Raw genomic sequence first — 21,484 nt, forward strand, 5'->3', positions numbered from 1 at the left:
TTGACAGTCTGTGGTTGACCTGTTTCGTCCACCATCTCAACTAAGATAGCGTTTGATAAACATGCTATTGTCGAGCTGCTATCCAAGTATTAGACACTAATGCCCGGACGGTCTTCATAGATCGACTGTCTCTTCTTGGTCGGAAAGCGATATCTAGCTTTTAATAGTATGACTTAATATACATGCATTGATTTGTATCTCATCACCACTTTCAACCCCGTCTCTGTGCATTCGTTTTACACTGGTCGACACACCAGCATACATAACATATACAAAAGTATATCAGTGATTTACTCTACATATATGTATGTTTAAATATGACCGCGATGGTGTATGTTGATTTCGTGTATTTGTTGTCTGTTTAACTGGTGATAGTACATGACGCCTGCCTGTTCTAGGTGGGAATTCTAGTCAATATGATATGTGGTAGATACTGTACGTGTATATATTAAAGCAATCATCTTATTTAGGGCGATTAAAAGGCGGCAAATGAGGACAATAATCTAACTTCATATAGTGCGTGGTTTTGACGCTCCTTACTCGTGACGGTTAACAAGTGTTTATCGGGAAGCTGAGAAACAGGCCAGTCTGTGCTGTCGCGGTTGTGTCCTTGGACAAGACACTTTACCCTAATTGCTCTGGATGGCAGGCGACAGGCATCCCGTATGTTGTTCAGTGAGGTAGTCACATGACCCTGGCTGTTCATGGGGCGATAAACTCAGCAAACAAACATATAGTAACTGCTGCTATGACTAAATGCTTGTTATCTAGTGCAAAATTGAAGAGTGCGAGTAAAAAATATGTTATCGTAAAATAAATGTGAACACTTAATTTTAGACGAGGGTATATATGTACGCTGCTGGTTGCTACACTATATATGTGTGGTGAAGTAGATGGCATTCGGACACAAATAGACAATTGTCATTGGTTTAGCTCAGGCTATCTCGGAGACAAAAAGATGAATGCGATGGCGTCTTTGATGGTACAAACAATATTCATGGAACAACTTTTCCCCCTGAATGCTGCTTTTTCCGTGGGAATTTGACAACAAATGGTTAACCAACCACCCATGCATGTGCACAGTGTGCGTGTTTCCCTCTACAAGGATACCGAACCCAATACGGTGAGAGCCCTGGATATACAGGGAGAACGTTGATATAAGGGTGTGGTCTGTTAAATGTTTAGCATGAACAAATTAGAGTTTTGTTACATTTGTTTATTATATATATATTTGTAACTATAAATTTGATTTCTTAACGTGTGTTATATTTGTGTGTTTTTAATTAGTAAAAATCGTTCTCCCCATCAAACAACCACATCTTAAATCTACCATATTGTATATATCCATAGGAACAAACGATGGCATTTCCTTGGTCCACTTACATACCGCAATATGTCGAAGGACCTATCAGAACAGCCCCGAAGGAACATTGGTTTGCGAATGCATTTAAAATTGACTAACTAATCCTTTGTTTCTAAATGACCAAATACAACTTTTCACATGGGTAAGGTATGGGACTATACGTTAGGTCATGTATGGTATACAGGATATACTAGATTCTTACGTAGGTGTTCTAAGACATTTCAGCTCATGGGAACTCTTTATTTCCTCAATGAAATTCAAATTAAATACAGAAAAGTTCATGGCGATTCGAATTCATCGATTAACTCCCAACCACCAATTTTCAGATTTATAAGTTTTTATGGCCAAAATGAATTTTACATATCTGATTTCCGTTCTGGTAACCATGACACCAATCGGTGAAATATAGTGATACGCACAATTTTAATGGTTTAAAGGTACATACATTATAGTTTTTTGTTGAAATTAAAGCCGCAAAATTCTAGTTACGTTTTTGCTTTCCTAAAATGGCCGTTGGACCGGACGCTTGACCGGGGGAATCCTTATGACATCGGTGTATAAAAATAACTCACCGCATTTATCTTTATCGCAAGATTTGTCGCGGAGTCGAGAATCAGGCTACAACAACGTACAATATGCATAAACTACGCAAATGGTCGTTGTTTACATATCGAGTATACGTGAACTTGCCTTATAATACTTTCATTTGAACATATTAGCAAAATATTCTCGTAATAACTTATCAATATAAACAAACATACAACTAAACTTCAGATCGGTGGAATTGACAATGTTCGAAGAATACGGAAAAGCTAAACAGTAATCTAATAGACGTCCGGCAAAATCGGAATTCGACTCTATTCTTTTTCTTCTCTTGCTAAGTTCCAACGAATCATTTCATTTCCTAAGAAAATCCTGAGGTCTTGCCGATTCCAGTCCCTGTTAAGTTTTTTTTCCCCAGAATCTTTCTGTGTTTTGGCAGACACATTGCTTTCGGCATTGTTGTTGTTAACTGATAACCCGCACGTTGCATTTTGGGACATAGAAACTTGGTCCGTCGGACCCAGTTATTGTTTTTGGGAATTTCTCCTAATAAACATTTTCCTCCAATTTTTCATTCGCGATAACTTGTTAGGTATACATTAAAGTCTGAAATCTGTAAAGAGGTCAAAATGTAGACATTTATGTACATTTCTTTGGGAGTATGGGGCTTTAATGCATTATAGTTTATGAAGAATTTTTTTTTCAAAAGTGGTAGGCCTCATTTTTTTCAACAAAAGACAAATATCACAAAAATGTATTCCGAATGAAAACAATAACAAGAGATCCCAGAGGGATCTTGGCGCCCACCATTGAATAATCTTTATAGGTTCCATGTCAGATTGATCTTTTCTCTACTTTTCCCTTCCTCTAAGTCTTACTAATCTGTGTAAATTCAGAAACAGCCCTCTAGTACTTTTCAAACAAGGGCAACCTATATATAAAATTTAAGATTTAGCAATAATGGCTGTCTGTTGGCCATGTTGTTTTCCGATTGGTCCCAAAATGCAATACCAGGGACCAAGGGGAACCTACATATGAAATTTCAGAAAAATCCCTTCAGTACCTTCTGTACAATAGCGATAACAAACTTCAATTTTCAAAATACAAGATGGCTGCCTGTCAGCCAGGTTGTTTTCTGACTGGTCTCAAAATCCAATATGCATAACTAGGCGCCGAGGCAAAGCTACAATTGAAATTTCAGAAAGATCCCTTCATAAGTTTCTGAGAAATAGCTATAACAAACTTCAATTGTCAAAATCCAAGATGGCTGCCTGTCGGCCATGTTGTTTTCAGATTAGTCTCAATATGCAATATGCATAACTAGGTACCGAGGGAAACCTACATATGAAATTTCAGAAAGATCCCTTCATAAGTTTCTGAGAAATAGCTATAACAAACTTCAATTGTCAAAATCCAAGATGGCTGCCTGTTGGCCATGTTGTTTTCCAATTGGTCTCAAAATGCAATATGCATAACGAGGCACCAAGAGGAACCTTTATATGAAATTTCAGAAAGATCCCTTCATAAGTTTCTGAGAAATAGCGATAACAAACTTCAATTGTCAAAATCCAAGATGGCTGCCTGTCGGCCATGTTGTTTTCCGATTAGTCTCAAAATTCAATGTGCATAACTAGTCACTGAGAGGAACCTACATATGAAATTTCAGAAAGATCCCTTCATTAGTTTCTGAGAAATAGCGATAACAAACTTCAATTGTCAAAATCCAAGATGGCTGCCTGTCGGCCATGTTGTTTTCCAATTGGTCTCAAAATGCAATATGCATAACTAGGGACCAAGAGGAACCTTTATATGAAATTTGAGAAAGATCCCTTCAGTGCTTTCTCAGAAATAGTGATAACAAACTTCAATTGTCAAAATCCAAGATGGCTGCCTGTCGGCCATGTTGTTTTCCGATTAGTCTCAAAATACAATATGCATAACTAGGCACTGAGGGGGACCTACATATGAAATTTCAGAAAGATCCCCTTATTAGTTTCTGAAAAATAGCGATAACAAACTTCAATTGTCAAAATCCAAGATGGCTGCCTGTCGGCCATGTTGTTTTCAGATTGGTCTCAAAATGCAATATGCATAACTAGGCACCAAGGGGAACCTACATATGAAATTTCAGAAAGATCCCCTCATTAGTTTCTGAGAAATAGCGATAACAAACTTCAATTGTCAAAATCCAAGATGGCTGCCTGTCGGCCATGTTGTTTTCAGATTGGTCTCAAAATGCAATATGCATAACTAGGCACCAAGGGGAACCTAAATATGAAATTTGAGAAAGATCCCTTCAGTACTTTCTGAGAAATAGCGATAACAAGAATTGTTTACGGACGGAGGGACGGAGGGACGGACGGACGGACGGACGGAGGGACGGACGGACGGACGGACGACGGACCACGGACGCAGGGCGATTTGAATAGCCCACCATCTGATGATGGTGGGCTAAAAATAAAGTAATAATTTAATGCATAAAGAGTCACTATTTGAAATCAGTTCTCTAGGTTACAAGAGGTCCGGAAAGGATGATGAATAAAGGGGGCATAAATCCTTAAGTCTGAATACATGTATATGTTTATACCTTGATTTAAATTGGCCAACAAGTTTAGGTGTTGGCCAGATGCAGAGAGATGAGGCGATTCCAATACAGTGAACTTCATCAACACCGTGTAAATTTATGTCAAATCCTGGTAATGTCGTGTTCTATACATGTAAATTGAAGCATAGATGGAGACAATGGAAGCGTCAGATACATTAACAGCATCGAATATGCCCAACATTATATCGCAAAACTAAAACGGATACTTCCGTAGTGGGATCAATAGATTCATACAATTTCCAAGTCTCGCAGTGAACAGGAAATACAATGGTAGCACAATGTTGAAAAAAAAACATCAAAACGACAAATGTTCTGCCTTATTGCCTTTTAATCATTTAAACATTTTGTATATTTGGATATATACTTTACAAATTGCCAAGTCAATATATCAACCATCTGAACAAAACTGGCTTACATTAGGAACATAACAAAGCCCTGTACCGATATGGTACAGGGGATACTCTGGCTGGCTAAACATGTACAGCACGTCACCACAACCTGTATAGAGTCATTTTGTGGCTGGAGACGCCAGTACCGTGGAACCTCCCTGCCTTGTATTTCCGTAAGTGATTCCGTTAAAACAATATTTTCTAGATTATCCGATAAGAAATCACAACATTACATTCCAAATATTAGGAAAACGATCTGGAGGACTGAGGCTTATACGAGGTTCCACAGTACAGAGTTATAACATACAGGCTAAATTAGTCGTTTACAATATATATATTATATATATTTAATTACATGAATATGCAAATATATCTCAAATATTAATAGCTTTGCCATACAGGTAAACACTTTTATTATATAATCCCGGTAAATGATCAGAGTGATACTATACCTTTATATGTGTTGGGGCTATAGCAATACCCATCGTAATTAGTACAACATGGGAGTGGCTACAACAATGATTTGGCATGATTCTTGCGAAACACATCTTATACATTGATTATCGTCGGCTTTCATATTGTTATAATCTTACAAATTCTATGGAATGTTCCCGTAAAATCCCTTTTCATATTGCTATAATCTAACATATTCTATGGTATGTTCCAGAAAAATCCCTTCCAATATTACTAAGTTTTCTCACTTTTCAATCTATGGAATATTTCTGAAAACTCATTTTTTTATAACCTGAAATCCTTTTGAATCTACAGAACATTCCTGAAAACAATGTCTTCTTTGGTCATTGTAAGGTATTACTTGCTTTCATTTTCACCTCAAAACTATCTACGATGGGCCGTCCCGTAGCATGGTCTATTTTTATTCTGACGTACCACGAGGGCTGATGACAATATAAGACAGTTGTGTATCCAACAAATAACGTGGCATCAAAATGAATGACATCTCACTTTTTCGTGAAAACCAGCACTTCATTTCTATGTACTAATATATAAATACTACAATGTTTCTTGGGAGTTATTTGAACTCTATTTCCAAACATGTGTTAGAAACAAAATGATTCTAGATCTATATACACAAAGGAAAGTAAATATATGCACTTTTGTCTATGGACTTTCTATATGATTTTTAAATGAAACACAAAAATAAAACAATGAAATTTCATCTCCGATCTGACGTGCAATACTTCATATCATTTATATAATATACAATAGTTGGCATTAGTCACGTGGTTTACAATAAATGACCCCAGTCACGTGGTTCACATAAGTTTCGCCGTTATGGAAAGATTAAAGCATGGCGTGAGCACTAGGTAAAGCCTTCATACAAAAACTATTTCTTAGAATGAAGCATAATGCAGATGATGGGAATGGATCGTTTGGTTCAATACAAGGTTTACATCAATGTAAGTTAAGGGAGTAAAGCTGTACACAGTATCAAAATCACTTCTGTCAATTTTTGGTATTCTTGTATAAAACGTTAAAGGCCTTATACTCACAAATATCTTTAAGAAATTCTATTTGACAGAAGATTTCATTCCCTTGGTCAAACGCTGTGTTTTCTACATACCCTTGGCCAGTTGCTGTGTTTCTATACCCTTGGCCAGTTGCTGTGTTTCTATACCCTTGGCCAGTTGCTGTGTTTCTATACCCTTGGCCAGTTGCTGTGTTTCTATACCTTGAACAATTGCTGTGCCAGACATCACAAACTCCAGGAAGGATGTACAAATATTTTGCCATTTGCTTTCAAATTGATCACTTTAATTGTCACTCAAGAATTTTATACGAAATTGATTAATTTATTGATGCCCTATGAACATACGTTGCGAACCACCTAAATAGTTCTCCCATTTTTCTAGATATAATGAAAAGTTAGGATGAGGTTAAATAAACTCTCATTACACAACACAATGCAATATTTATAGAATCATGGTAGTTCTGAAACATTAAAGCAAGTTTTGTTGAGCAGGAATTATTCAAATGTCGAGCAAACGATGGTTCTGAGCATGAAAATATATAGATTGGAATGTCCGTAGTGAGCATGCATATATGTAAATCCTACTTTTGTCATGTATCTGCTTATGAGACAAAAGGCATTAAAAGTTATGAGACAGGGGCAAATAAATACCATGATCAATCATAAAGTACATTTTACTGGGGTGAAGGAGGAAGTGGCTCTCATACCGTTATATTACTATTTATACCAGTTATTACTGACAATCACTATCATAGAAACCCGCCATAGAAAACAAAGACATCCTGTTGTGAAAGGCGTGCAGCACTTGATATTATCATAAATCTTGCTGTTAATGTAAAAAAAAAAGTCACTTTATCAGAATTCAGTGAATATATATATATGTATACATTCTTATCTTGTGTATGCTAGGAATGATAAAGATAGGATTTTAAAAAATATGTTTCAGACAAAAAAAACCCATTAAAAGTGCAACAAAAAAGGAGCGGTATTCATCAGTACAATTGGAGTGTCCGAAAAATGGCAGTAATCGACCAATAAAAACAAGATATACCCAGCAACCAATGAGAACAGGGTTTAATAGCCAATGGGAGTATGCTAAATTCAACAGCCAATGAGAACAGGCAGTATTCAACAACCAATAGGAACACGCATTATTAAACAACCAATAGAAGCGTGTTATATCTATCAGTGAATTATTATATCCAATAGCCAATGGTAACAATCTTTGCCCTACTGACACCAATGGGTTTGTTCATATGGATACAGTATAAAGGGTATATAAATCTCTATATTTAATTTTTGTATAAACATATATTTAGTTATACACGCGTGTGTATTCATATCAATGGTACTTTGTCACAACCTGATGATAAACAATTTGTTAATTTTGAAGCAAGACAAATTTTTGAACTTCTTTAGCAAACGAACATTATATATAACTTAAAAAACAAATGCAATTGTATGAAACTGTTTACATCTTTTAAATACCTATACTAAAAGTACATATGAATGTTTGAGGGATGTGATATAAGTAAACAAAAATAACTGGAATATCATATTTCCCATATGTTTAAACTACAATGTGGTCTACAACATTATAGTGGTTAGTTTTAAGGTATCACAGTGGTAAAATGTATATAGGAAGTCTATCAACATGAATACATATATATATATATATACAACACTGGGGTAAAACAAAATTATTTAACAATACTTCTGATTAATATTGAACACGTTTTTGCTTTGAGGAATTTGCGAATATGCTTATTCATATGCAATTGTAAATAAATGTAACTAGAATGCACTGAAAATTGAATGAAGAGCTGATAAAAGATGTTTTAAATCAGAATAATAATGATACAAACTTGGCGATATTTTCTGCCGCAGTCTGGCTCTAACAGAATAAGTTTGTAATCTATTCTAATCAGTCTACATGTGAATTGATTTACCACTACTTTTTCGTGTATCTGAAAAAAAATCTGTTTTTCTTCGGTAAGTATTCATTTACGTTAGTTAATGGGGTATTGTCTGGACCGGTACAAGTGGCATCAACACACCTTGTTACAGAGTTCATCACCATTGTGTAGCCCTATAGCACTTATTTCATCATAGCCATTTGCAATTCAACCTTAACAGAACTTACAGGGTGACAACAATAACACTCAAATCTAAAAAAAATCAAACAAACTAAATTATATAAAGATGATGCTTTAAAGGACGAGATTTGTATTTTATCATTTCTTGTCTAAATCTTTGCCACACTTGCACTGTTACATTTATTGAAGGTTTTCATTTCACATTAAATACTCATGATTTTTATATAACTTTTGAATTAAAATATATATATATCGCATATGTTTATTATGATTTTAATTTATATACAGATTAAATAGCAGTAATTATTTTGTTATCCCTTAATTTGAAATATACATCCAACATTTCATACAGATGGGACTACTAATTAGTGTAAACAGGTTCTATAGCCTTTATGTATTGCATAGACATACATAGGTAAGTAGACCTCAGTAACTATGTCACTTGTAACCATGGAAACATCCACACTTATAACCATGGAAACATCCTCATTTGTAACTATGGAAACGTCCTCACTCATAACCAATGAACAGCTTCACTTACAACCATAGCAACATCTTGTGATCCAATTACACAAGTTATCTATATTCCCTTTGCATTCAGGCCTGACTTTCAGGTATATATAGTATGGATTGTAACCCTTGGTTACCATATTGGTAGAGGGGAAGGTAACCCTTGGTTACCATATTGGTAGAGGGGAAGGTAACCCTTGGTTACCATATTGGTAGAGGGGAAGGTAACCCTTGGTTACCATATTGGTAGTGGGGACAGTAACCCTTGGTTACCATATTGGTAGCATGAATTGTAACCCTTAGTCACTATATTGGTAGTGGGGACGGTAACCCTTGGTTACCATATTGATAGTGTGGATTGTAACCCTTAGTCACTATATTGGTAGTGTGGATTGTAACCCTTAGTCACTATATTGGTAGTGTGGATTGTAACCCTTAGTCACTATACTGGTAGCATGGATTGTAACACTTAGTCACTATATTGGTAGTGGGGACGGTAACCCTTGGTTACCATATTGATAGTATGGATGGTAACCATTAGTTACTATTGGTAGTGGGGACGGTAACCCTTGGTTACTATAGCACTATGAATGGTAACCGTTAGTTACTATTGGTAGTGTGGACAGTAACCTTTGGTTACTATAGCGATATGGATGGTAACCGTTAGTTACTATTGGTAGTATGGCTGGTAACTGTTAGTTACTATTGGTAGTATGGCTGACCAAGATAGTAAAACATATCAATCTAACAATATCAAAAACATGTATACATATATTGATGTAAAAATGGTTTCTATACATTAATATGCCACTTACAGTCCTGTAAAGTACATGCCAATGGTGTATATATCACAAGGCTAAGTGGGATGAAGAATGTGAATAGTAAGTTCCAGTTGACGAGATATAATCGTGCAAGAACTACTATTACACATTAATTACATTTCGTATAGGGAGAAAAGGGACTAAAGACGTTTCATAATATAATTTCTCCTTTAAACAATAATAAGATTGGTTTTGTACTTATGTCCAAAATAAATGTAAAGGAGAGGTTCTTCGGATTTAAAGAGATTGGACCTCTTAATTTGGAAACACAATCAGCTGACATATAAATGTATACCAGCATCATCATCTTTTGTTACAGTGTTTGAAGTAGACAGCTTGGTCATATTTCCTCACTGGTGAGAGAGAATCTACACACAATGTTGGTGTTTTCAGTGTCGTGGAGGTTTCTGACGATTCATACTCGTCAACATCAAGCTGATGTATGAGGTCAAAAGGTCATCCATCTTGTATCCCTGAAAAACAAAATATTTTCAAAAATTAATTCTACATATTTTTTTTCCCAGTAAAAGGGAATATTTTCCAGTTTTATTCTATGAAATTGTTTTCCTTCAGAAGGAAACCCATTTAAGAACTTCCTTTGTTTCACGTTATTAAATTGTTGATATTATGGTCTGGTGCTATTATGTAAGTCTTACCAGGGATGTTTCACAGAGTAGCTTGCTTCCTCGTACAAGGTTTCCGATGGTCATGTGGAAGTAGGTGTTACCACTGCTCCAGTTGGATATCTTAGTGAAGGGGTGAGTGGCCAGGATATCCTATAACAGCAATATATTGGTGTGTTTAATTTCTGAAGATAAATGTAAAAATATCTGGGCACAGACCAGGTTATTAAGGTTATAACCTTAAACCAACAATATTGGGCCGCGGTGACCGAGTGGTTAAGGTGTCCCGACACTTTATCACTAGCCCTCCACCTCTGGGTTGCAAACTTGAAACCCAAATGGAGCTGTAGCCTGGTACTTATTATAGGCCGGTGCTTTTACTCCGGATACTTTGGCTTTTCTCCACCTCCAAAATATAGCACATCCTTAAATGACCCTGGCTGTCAATAGGACTTTAAACAAAATAAACCGAACTAAACAGCCAACGATAACATGAGAGTTATACATATACTGTATTCTATGACTACATGCAGATATCTACTACCGCATACTGTTTCACAATATCTAAGTTTTCATAGATTTGACAGTAAAAGATAAAATGTATATATATAAATAAACAAAAAAAAACAAAAAAAAACCCATCTTTATATTATCCGACAAACTTTACCTTAGTTTGTTGGTTGATGAGATTAACTCCGTTCTTGTTGATAGCTATAAGTAGGATATCTGGGTATGTGGGCTCTGTTGCTTGCTGTGTTCCAGAAATATAATTGTCAATAATATAATTAATATCACCACAGTAAGTTTTATACACTTCTGAAGAATTCCCTACAACACAAATGTCTGATCTATTTCTTTCCTGATTTTTTAGTTTGATTTATTTTCATTATTAAGGTAATACGGCGAAATCGTAAAAAAGCTTAGTTACATTTTCACAATGGTATAAATATTGAGAATGACACAACTACATGAAGTAACCACTGATTAATAGAGACACAATCAGTATCCATTAGTATAAGTAATAAACAAAGGATTAAAGTAGTTACAAGGCTATGCAAGCACGTACCTTGACTTCGAAGAAAGCTGATCCAAACGTAGGCCATTTGTAAATAATTTTAAGGAATTCTACCTTGGCGTCCTCAATGCTTCGCTGTGAATCACGGTTGAAGTAGTTCACTATAGCCTACAAATACAGTAAAAACTGGTCACATGACATGATTTCACATGTGGCGTAAATATTTTGATGTGAAAACCCTTTTTTAATTCTATTATCAGCTTGTATGAACATTTGATGCATTCCTGTCATTAGAACAATCATCATTTCTGTGTAGCATTATATTTGCAGGTGTTTGTAAGAACAGCATAGCTAAGTGAAACAACACTGTACAGGAAATATAAAATTAAAATTCCATTAGTTCTCAGCCCTCCATAAAACCTTACCCTCTTCCAGTCCTCCGGTGATTGAACACGCACAAGATCTGATGGGATCAACTCACGTAACATTCGACTGTAAAAAACAACCAACACATAATGAGGTTAAGTCAGTCAATACATCAAATGAATAAGATATGTCTTATATGTAACTTTGTTTGGGTACATAATCAATTACTCCCTTATGTAATCATAAATCCAGGTGTCTGCAGTGTTCATCATGTACCTGACATTCTAGCCATTTTAATGTAAGACCTCTCAGAAAGAGAACTCAAGCATAAAATACTTGATCAATGTCTTGGAAACTTCGTGTCCCCATTATCCTAGATCTGATGTTGGCCAGAGGACTCGTGTTGTCTGGAGTCAGTGTTACTTACGGGATGTTGGCCAGAGGACTCTTGTTGTCGGGAGTCTGTGTTACTTACGGGATGTTGGCCAGAGGACTCGTGTTGTCTGGAGTCAGTGTTACTTACGGGATGTTGGCCAGAGGACTCGTGTTGTCTGGAGTCAGTGTTACTTACGGGATGTTGGCCAGAGGACTCGTGTTGTCTGGAGTCAGTGTTACTTACGGGATGTTGGCCAGAGGACTCGCGTTGTCTGGAGTCAGTGTTACTTACGGGATGTTGGCCAGAGGACTCGCGTTGTCTGGAGTCAGTGTTACTTACGGGATGTTGGCCAGAGGACTCGCGTTGTCTGGAGTCAGTGTTACTTACGGGATGTTGGCCAGAGGACTCGCGTTGTCTGGAGTCAGTGTTACTTACGGGATGTTGGCCAGAGGACTCGCGTTGTCTGGAGTCAGTGTTACTTACGGGATGTTGGCCAGAGGACTCGCGTTGTCTGGAGTCAGTGTTACTTACGGGATGTTGGCCAGAGGACTCGCGTTGTCTGGAGTCAGTGTTACTTACGGGATGTTGGCCAGAGGACTCGCGTTGTCTGGAGTCAGTGTTACTTACGGGATGTTGGCCAGAGGACTCGCGTTGTCTGGAGTCAGTGTTACTTACGGGATGTTGGCCAGAGGACTCGCGTTGTCTGGAGTCAGTGTTACTTACGGGATGTTGGCCAGAGGACTCGCGTTGTCTGGAGTCAGTGTTACTTACGGGATGTTGGCCAGAGGACTCGCGTTGTCTGGAGTCAGTGTTACTTACGGGATGTTGGCCAGAGGACTCGCGTTGTCTGGAGTCAGTGTTACTTACGGGATGTTAGCCAGAGCACTCGTGTTGTCTGGAGTCAGTGTTACTTACGGGATGTTAGCCAGAGCACTCTTGTTGTCTGGAGTCTGTGTTACTTACGGGATGTTAGCCAGAGCACTCTTGTTGTCGCCCATCTTGACCCTGTATATGAGTGCCGCCATTTGAGCAGCTTCGTCTTTACTACACTTGTGATATCCTCGTAGCAGTTTAGGTAGTTCCTAAAAACACCCAAGGAATCAAATCATTTATAGTTTTATATATTAAACAGGCATTCTGGGTATTGCTAAAGATATATATGATTCATACCAGCCTACACTAAATATAGTAACAGTGACCTTGACCTTGACTAAAAAACCCTGAAACTCAAACTTTTCTGGGATATTATGGTATGTACAGTATTGTGCCAAAAGTCTTCGTAATTTCATGACATCAAAATAACGTACATCTGAGGGTTTTACTCGGTTAGTATGTAAGAGTTATCCCCCTTATTACACACTCTTAACCACTTATGCTGTTTTACTTACAAGACAGACTGAGAGGAAACTTATAGAAAATTGTTATCAAAAGTGTTTTTGTGAATAAGATAACTTGTAACACAGTAATACAGTGTGTATAACATCTTTAACTCCAAGATAATAGTGATATACACGTCAATAACTTCCCCAGTGAAACTGTAATGTAATTCATGTGCTTTCAAAGCCTCTGAAGCTTGAGAGCAAATTGACAGTGAAATGTATCTCAAGCACTTTATGAGGCGACAGCTAAAACATTAGAGACGAATGTTGTACCTGATGGTAGTGGAAGATTCGGTCAGCCTGTATGTCCCGACCCGGAACCGTATTACTCCACAACTTCTTCATAAAGAACACTTGGTATGTGAACTGGGGCACTGTGCCTGTACAAGTTAGAATGTTCAGTAAATCATAAAATAATTGCGGAATTTATAAGGGTTGATGTGATAGATGAATATGGATGGGATTGATTTAAATTAACAAATCAGGATCAAAATATTAATGAAGGTTGAGAGGATACCTCCAGAGTACTGAAGCATATATGTTGTACCTGTTACAGTAAATAGGTCACTGCTGACCAAATTCATTACTTACCATCTCGACTTGGTCTGGCTTTCCTGATCCAATCAGTCAAATGTCGTACAAAGTCAAAGAAGAAGTCTCCCTCCGGCACACTTATCACTGGAAAAATATCATACTCCATCAGTGATGAATACAATGGAAAAATATACTCCGTCAGTGAGGAATAAAATGGAAAAAATATCGCACTCCGTCAGTGATGAATACAATAGAAAAAATATCATACTTCGTCAGTGATTAATACAATGGAAAAAAATATCATACTCCATCAGTGAGGAATACAATGGAAAAATATCATACTCCGTCAGTGAAGAATACAATGGAAAAATATAACACTCCGTCAGGAATAATATGATAAAACAATCTGCTATTTCATAATTGAATAGAAAGAAATCAATTCTCTAATATAAATGTTTTTAACACCAAACACTTGCCAAATATTTTATATCTAATACAATGTATGAGTTACCTTTGTCAACAATTTTCACAAATAAGCTGAAGCCCTCTGATGATTTTAGCCTCAGTTTGTTGGCAATATTCTGACAGAAATCCTTTGCTCTCGTACTTGACTCCACTTCAAAGGCCTGAAAGCAATCGCCATTTGTCATGTATAAATTTGGCATCATTAAAGGAATTTGACAATTATACAATACAGCTAGTATCGGGAAGATGGGACCATGAAATGTACTGCAGAGATGGAAGTCAGGGATTCAAGGTTTGATTACATAAATTAGGAGCTTGATGTCAAGGAATGTATAGGACACAAGTAAAAGGTGTTACTTTATACTGTTTATGATATTTAAAATGAATCTGACATAAAACCTAGATTTAAGTGACAGAATGCTAACTACCAAGTCCTTACCTCGTCGGAGTCGTCGGGGAAGTAGACTTTGTGTAAGATTTGTGTGGTTTTGTGTTGTATGGCTTCCACCTCGACCTGATGAGGGGCGTACTTCCTCGTACCGTTCCTGTAGCATAGTACACCAGATTAGCTGACATTTATCCAATTTTCTCTAAACAATATGTAGCTGTCATTCCCTCACAGGTGTTACAATGTCATTAGATTATTTTACCTGGTCAAAGACCAGAGAACTGAACTGTGATAAATGATCTAAGTAACAATGGTAACATTTACCTATCTGACAAATGTGGTAATGTGTCCATCCAATTATCTTTTCTTTTTCGCTTTGCTTTTGTTTTGTTGCATATTTTGCATGGCATTGCTCCTAATAGTAAGTAAAGCTTCCAATTTCATGGCATAATCCCTAAGTTAAGCTTCCGATTTCAGAAAGCAGTCATATCAGCTATGAACGCAATCGCACACTTCTATATTTAATTGACCACTTTGGATACCACCACCTGGCATGCCCCAATGGTAGGCCACTGTTTTATTTTTGTAGTCATATATCCAATAGGATTTCAAATAAATATCAATTTTGATAAATGAGATATTCTATGACAGCATAATATTTCAAAAATGAAAATAAGAATTGTACTATTTCAAATGAAATTTATAGTCAATATGTATGCCAACTGGGCAATAAGTTACATTGTGAAAACAACATATCTATAAAACATTGCTGTTATCCACTACTGGATAACATTTTATTTGAAAATGATTGGACAGATATAGTTTTAATGTATACCTGAGTGTTTTCTGTATCCGACTGATACAATCTTGTGCTATGTGACTGCGACTGGACCTAAGGAACTGCATCACTTCCTTCAGCAGATTGGTACTGGGGACAAAACATCCGGTGGCTAACCACACAAGTTCCCATCCTCGTCTTTCACTGGTTCTGAAGGACATAATATCATATCAACTTACTTTTCCACTCTTTAACCAAAAAGAGTAATTTCAGATTTTTAACAATATTAGTCAAAGAGAAATCAAATAATTTAAATTCACACCTGGATTCTGTGTTTGGCAAACTAAGCCTGCTTGGTATTAGAATGCATTAACAAACAAGGTGGTCAAGCAGAGTTCAGAAAATTTCATTTCAAAACAGACAATTTTAAATTCACTTATTTTTTTTTAAACCCGAGTATACTATTTCAACACCATAATCGATTTTAAAATTTTAAATTAGGAAAAAGTGCTTAAGTTCAGTGATCATAATTTACTTACTCCACTCAATTAACTATACCTTCTCTAATTTATTCAAAGAGTTTTAAAGATAAAATAAAACATTCAGGATGACTCACTCATTTCTGTTGTTTGTTAGTTGTTTAATCATTTGGCAATAAACCTCATCACGCAGAAGTTCCTGGAAAATATATATAAACCATCAATTATCAGGACAAAGGCAGATTACGGCAAATTATTGGCAAACAAGTGCATTAAATATAGCAATTTCTTCACTTAAGATGAATCAAATTTGAGGAGGGCTTATGTGAAATTCATATACAGTAAAGTAATCACATTTAAAAGCAAAGATATATTCAATCTCCACTGTATTTATTGATAAGATAAATTAGTTGATTAAGTTTTGAAAATTGTCACGTTAGAATCATCACTTTCAACACTAAATCTGTGATGTTGTTTAGATACACATTTGTATTATAATGAATCATAATTGTTTAATGTTTTAGAGGTCAATTAAGACTTATGTAATTGATAATACTTACATTTCGTAGAGGAGGTTCATATATTTGATCTGTGAGTTCGTTGGCTGTCCGCCCTCGTTTTGAAGGGTGGTCACCCATGTATTTCAGGAGAGGTAGAAAAGGTTAAGGAAACCTTAAGATACAATTTAGTTATGCTTTCCTTCCAAAAATACTTTTGTAAATTCTATCACTACCAAACAGAACTTTTTAATGGTTTGGCTTAATTTTCATCGAAATTGTTTTAATCTTAAATTTGAAGTATGATTTAATTTTCATTGAAATTGTTTTGATCTTAAATTTGAAGTAAAATCATACTCTCTATACACATTGAAAGGTGATTTTTATCCTGTACAAGGTACACATGAATGGTACATCACAGAGAAGGTTGTAAGAGCCATGGACATTATAATCTAAGCTATTAACTAGCCTTATAGATGTGACAGACCTACCTCCAACTACAGACAAACCATGTGGTGGTGAGTGTAATTATTTCATTATTGCTTAGTCAGCCTCAGTTATACCCTCAAAGTCAACCACAGTTATACCCTCATAGTCAACCTCAGTTAAACCCTCATAGTCAACCTCAGTTAAACCCTCAAAGTCAACCACAGTTATACCCTCATAGTCAACCTCAGTTAAACCCTCATAGTCAACCTCAGTTAACCCTCATAGTCAACCTCAGTTATACCCTCATAGTCAACCTCAGTTAACCCTCATAGTCAACCTCAGTTACACCCTCATAGCCAACCTCGGTTACACCCTCATAGCCAACCTCCGTTATACCCTCATAGTCAATCTCAGGTATACCCTCATAGTCTGAACCTCAGTTATACCCTCATAGTCAACCTCGGTTACACCCTCTATACCCTCATAGACAACCACAGTTACACCCTCATAGTCAACCTCCGTTATACCCTCATAGACAACCACAGTTATACCCTCATAGCCAACCTCCGTTATACCCTCATAGACAACCACAGTTATACCCTCATAGTCAACCTCGGTTATACCCTCAAAGTCAACCTGTTCTACCCTTATAGTTGTTGATGCTATCCAGAAGCTTTATAGTGTAGATTCCAGAGCAATATAAAAGGATATCTAGATAACACATGCAGGCCTCCTGGCAGAGTTCCTCTTTTCCTAGCAGTTTCTTGAGCAGCGGCTGTTTGATTGGCTCCTTGGAGTGTCGCCACAACTCATCAGGGCGTCTCTTACGTGCTGTTGACAGGGTCTTCGACAAGGTACGTTTGGGAGGAGGCCTGAGAGTAAATGAATCTTTACATTATATTTACCATAGGTGACACTGTTTTAATCAGAGTGAAAAGCAAAAATTGGCTGAAATAAACTGGTCTTCAAGTCCAAGAACTAACCACATATCTTTGATACCAGTAATGGTCATTAGTCTGTACACAACTGAAATGATCATTAGTCTGTACACAACTGAAATGATCATTAGTCTGTACACAACTGTAATGATCATAAGTCTGTACACACCTGTAATGATCATTAGTCTGTACATACCTGAAATGATCATTAGTTTGTACATACCTGTAATGGTCATTAGTCTGTACATACCTGTAATGATCATTAGTCTACATACCTGTAATGATCATTAGTCTGTACACACCTGAAATGATCATTAGTCTGTACACACCTGAAATGATCATTAGTCTGTACATACCTGAAATGATCATAAGTCTGTACACACCTGAAATGATCATTAGTCTACACACCTGAAATGATCATAAGTCTGTACACACCTGAAATGATCATTAGTCTGTACATACCTGTAATGATCATTAGTATGTACACACCTGAAATGATCATTAGTCTGTACATACCTGTAATGGTCATTAGTCTGTACATACCTGTAATGATCATTAGTCTGTACACACCTGAAATGATCATTAGTCTGTACATACCTGTAATGATCATTAGTCTGTACACACCTGAAATGATCATTAGTCTGTACATACCTGTAATGATCATTAGTCTGTACACACCTGTAATGTTCATAAGTCTGTATATACCTGTAATGATCATAAGTCTGTACACACCTGTAATTACCATTAGTCTGCACACACCTGTAATGATCATTAGTCTGTACACACCTGTAATTACCATTAGTCTGCACACACCTGTAATTATCATTAGTCTGTACACACCTGTAATGATCATAACTCTCTACATACCTGATATGATCATTAGTCTGTACACACCTGAAATGATCATAACTCTCTACATACCTGAAATGATCATAACTCTCTACACACCTGAAATGAGCATTAGTCTGTACATACCTGATATGATCATTAGTCTGCACACACCTGTAATTACCATTAGTCTGCACACACCTGTAATTATCATTAGTCTGTACACACCTGAAATGATCATTAGTCTTTACACACCTGATATGATCATTAGTCTGTACACACCTGATATGATCATAACTCTCTACATATCTGAAATGATCATTAGTCTGTACACACCTGAAATGATCATAACTCTCTACATACCTGAAATGATCATAACTCTCTACACACCTGAAATGATCATTAGTCTGTACATACCTGATATGATCATTAGTCTGTACATACCTGTAATGATCATTAGTCTGTACACACCTGTAATGATCATTAGTCTGTACATACCTGTAATGATCATTAGTCTGTACATACCCGATATGATCACAACTCTCTACACACCTGAAATGATCGTAGGAGTAGTGCTCTAATGTATAAGGTACATCAGCTCCTTGGTCTGGCAGGGTTTCCACCTGGGACGGAGCTAACATCTTGTCTGCTTGGTCCCCAGACTGAAGGAATAGATTCTGAAACAACAAACACAGGTGTTATAATGATACAAGTCACTCTATAAGGAATACCACAAATGTTCAGACTAAGTAGAAAGTCTTTATAAAGGTGACTCTGTTATAATTGTGGATTTCAGGAGGTAGATAACTTATTTCAGGAGGTAGATAACTTATTTCAGGAGGTAGATAACTTATTACAGGAGGTAGATAACTTATTACTGGAGGTAGATAACTTATTTCAGGAGGTAGATAACTTATTACAGGAGGTAGATAACTTATTACAGGAGGTAGATAACTTATTTCAGGAGGTAGATAACTTATTTCAGGAGGTAGATAACTTATTACAGGAGGTAGATAACTTATTACAGGAGGTAGATAACTTATTACTGGAGGTAGATAACTTATTACAGGAGGTAGATAACTGATGGTTGAAACAGAGATATCTATGTGATGAGAAGCAGGGTTTATAAGGTTATGATTTTTTTTAGGTTGTAGAGAGATTCACATTCCCACTCAATACATTTAAATGGTTTTACTAGGATTTCTGGAGGACTGTTTTGTTAGTAATTTGTATATAAATGCAGAGAAGACGTACCAGGATTACTGGAGGACAGTTTTGTTAGTAATTTGTATATAAATACAGAGAAGACGTACCAGGATTACTGGAGGACTGTTTTGTTAGTAATTTGTATATAAATACAGAGAAGACGTACCAGGATTACTGGAGGACAGTTTTGTTAGTAATTTGTATGTAAATACAGAGAAGTCGTACCAGGATTACTGGAGGACAGTTTTGTTAGTAATTTGTATATAAATACGGAGAAGTCGTACCAGGATTACTGGAGGACTGTTTTGTTAGTAATTTGTATATAAATACAGAGAAGTCGTACCAGGATTACTGGAGGACTGTTTTGTTAGTAATTTGTATATAAATGCGGAGAAGTCGTACCAGGATTACTGGAGGACTGTTTTGTTAGTAATGTGTATGTAAATGAGGAGAAGTCGTACCAGGATTACTGGAGGACAGTTTTGTTAGTAATTTGTATGTAAATGAGGAGAAGACGTACCAGGATTACTGGAGGACAGTTTTGTTAGTAATGTGTATGTAAATGAGGAGAAGTCGTACCAGGATTACTGGAGGACTGTTTTGTTAGTAATTTGTATGTAAATGAGGAGAAGACGTACCAGGATTACTGGAGGACAGTTTTGTTAGTAATTTGTATATAAATACAGAGAAGACGTACCAGGATTACTGGAGGACAGTTTTGTTAGTAATTTGTATATAAATGCGGAGAAGACGTACCAGGATTTCTGGAGGTGGTTTGTTGATGGTTGGTAGTACATACACACACTCCGCTGGGAAGTCTCCCTTTATACCAGTGCGGACATTCTCCCCTACACACCAGCCAGAGTTCATCACAGTTTCCCCATTCTGTTGGTCCAGAACAATAAGGTCCCCTTTGGAGAAGTCCAGGAAGGATGACCCATCACCTACAAATTGAGCCTCATTCTATACGGCATGTAAGTATATACTCAAACAGTACGACCACACTAATCTTTTAACTTAAAACGATTAAATTGGATTGAAAAAAAGATATGACTGATATGTATATGTCTATATAGAAAGTTGATTCTACATGACAAGCTATACATCTAAATTTTAACATTTAAAGTTTATAAAATATAAACAAAGAAATGAAACTCAAAATATAGTCACAGTGACCTACTTTTCAAATTTGGTTGTAATCAAACTAAATTGAATTGTTAAATCATCTAAACACAAGATGGATTAGCAACCTTTACATCAATTACAGACAAAACCTTGATCCAAATCATTCCATACCTTACAGTCTAAAGATGAATAAATTAACAAATTACAAAACCAAAACAGTTTCAGAATTTTAGTTAGATGTT

The 21,484-nt window shown here is 36.4% G+C and overlaps 1 protein-coding gene across 1 annotated transcript in view; it reads right to left on the reverse strand.

Moving 5' to 3' along the window:
• Nucleotides 1-4,821: 4,821 nt before the first annotated feature.
• LOC117342488 (myosin-VIIa-like) overlaps nucleotides 4,822-21,484 on the reverse strand; it is a 76,219-nt gene continuing 59,556 nt past the window's right edge. Inside the window, 16 exon segments of the mRNA XM_033904663.1 lie at nucleotides 4,822-10,289; nucleotides 10,473-10,592; nucleotides 11,107-11,190; nucleotides 11,506-11,622; nucleotides 11,880-11,946; nucleotides 13,160-13,278; nucleotides 13,849-13,955; nucleotides 14,167-14,253; nucleotides 14,621-14,735; nucleotides 15,014-15,119; nucleotides 15,798-15,950; nucleotides 16,357-16,418; nucleotides 16,780-16,871; nucleotides 17,857-18,017; nucleotides 19,464-19,588; nucleotides 20,874-21,061. Coding sequence (XP_033760554.1) covers nucleotides 10,206-10,289; nucleotides 10,473-10,592; nucleotides 11,107-11,190; nucleotides 11,506-11,622; nucleotides 11,880-11,946; nucleotides 13,160-13,278; nucleotides 13,849-13,955; nucleotides 14,167-14,253; nucleotides 14,621-14,735; nucleotides 15,014-15,119; nucleotides 15,798-15,950; nucleotides 16,357-16,418; nucleotides 16,780-16,871; nucleotides 17,857-18,017; nucleotides 19,464-19,588; nucleotides 20,874-21,061 — 1,787 coding nt within the window. The 3' untranslated portion in view covers nucleotides 4,822-10,205.

The sequence above is a fragment of the Pecten maximus genome, chromosome 14 (genome assembly GCF_902652985.1).
Source record: "Pecten maximus chromosome 14, xPecMax1.1, whole genome shotgun sequence".
In the NCBI taxonomy this organism is placed as follows: Eukaryota; Metazoa; Mollusca; class Bivalvia; order Pectinida; family Pectinidae; genus Pecten; species Pecten maximus.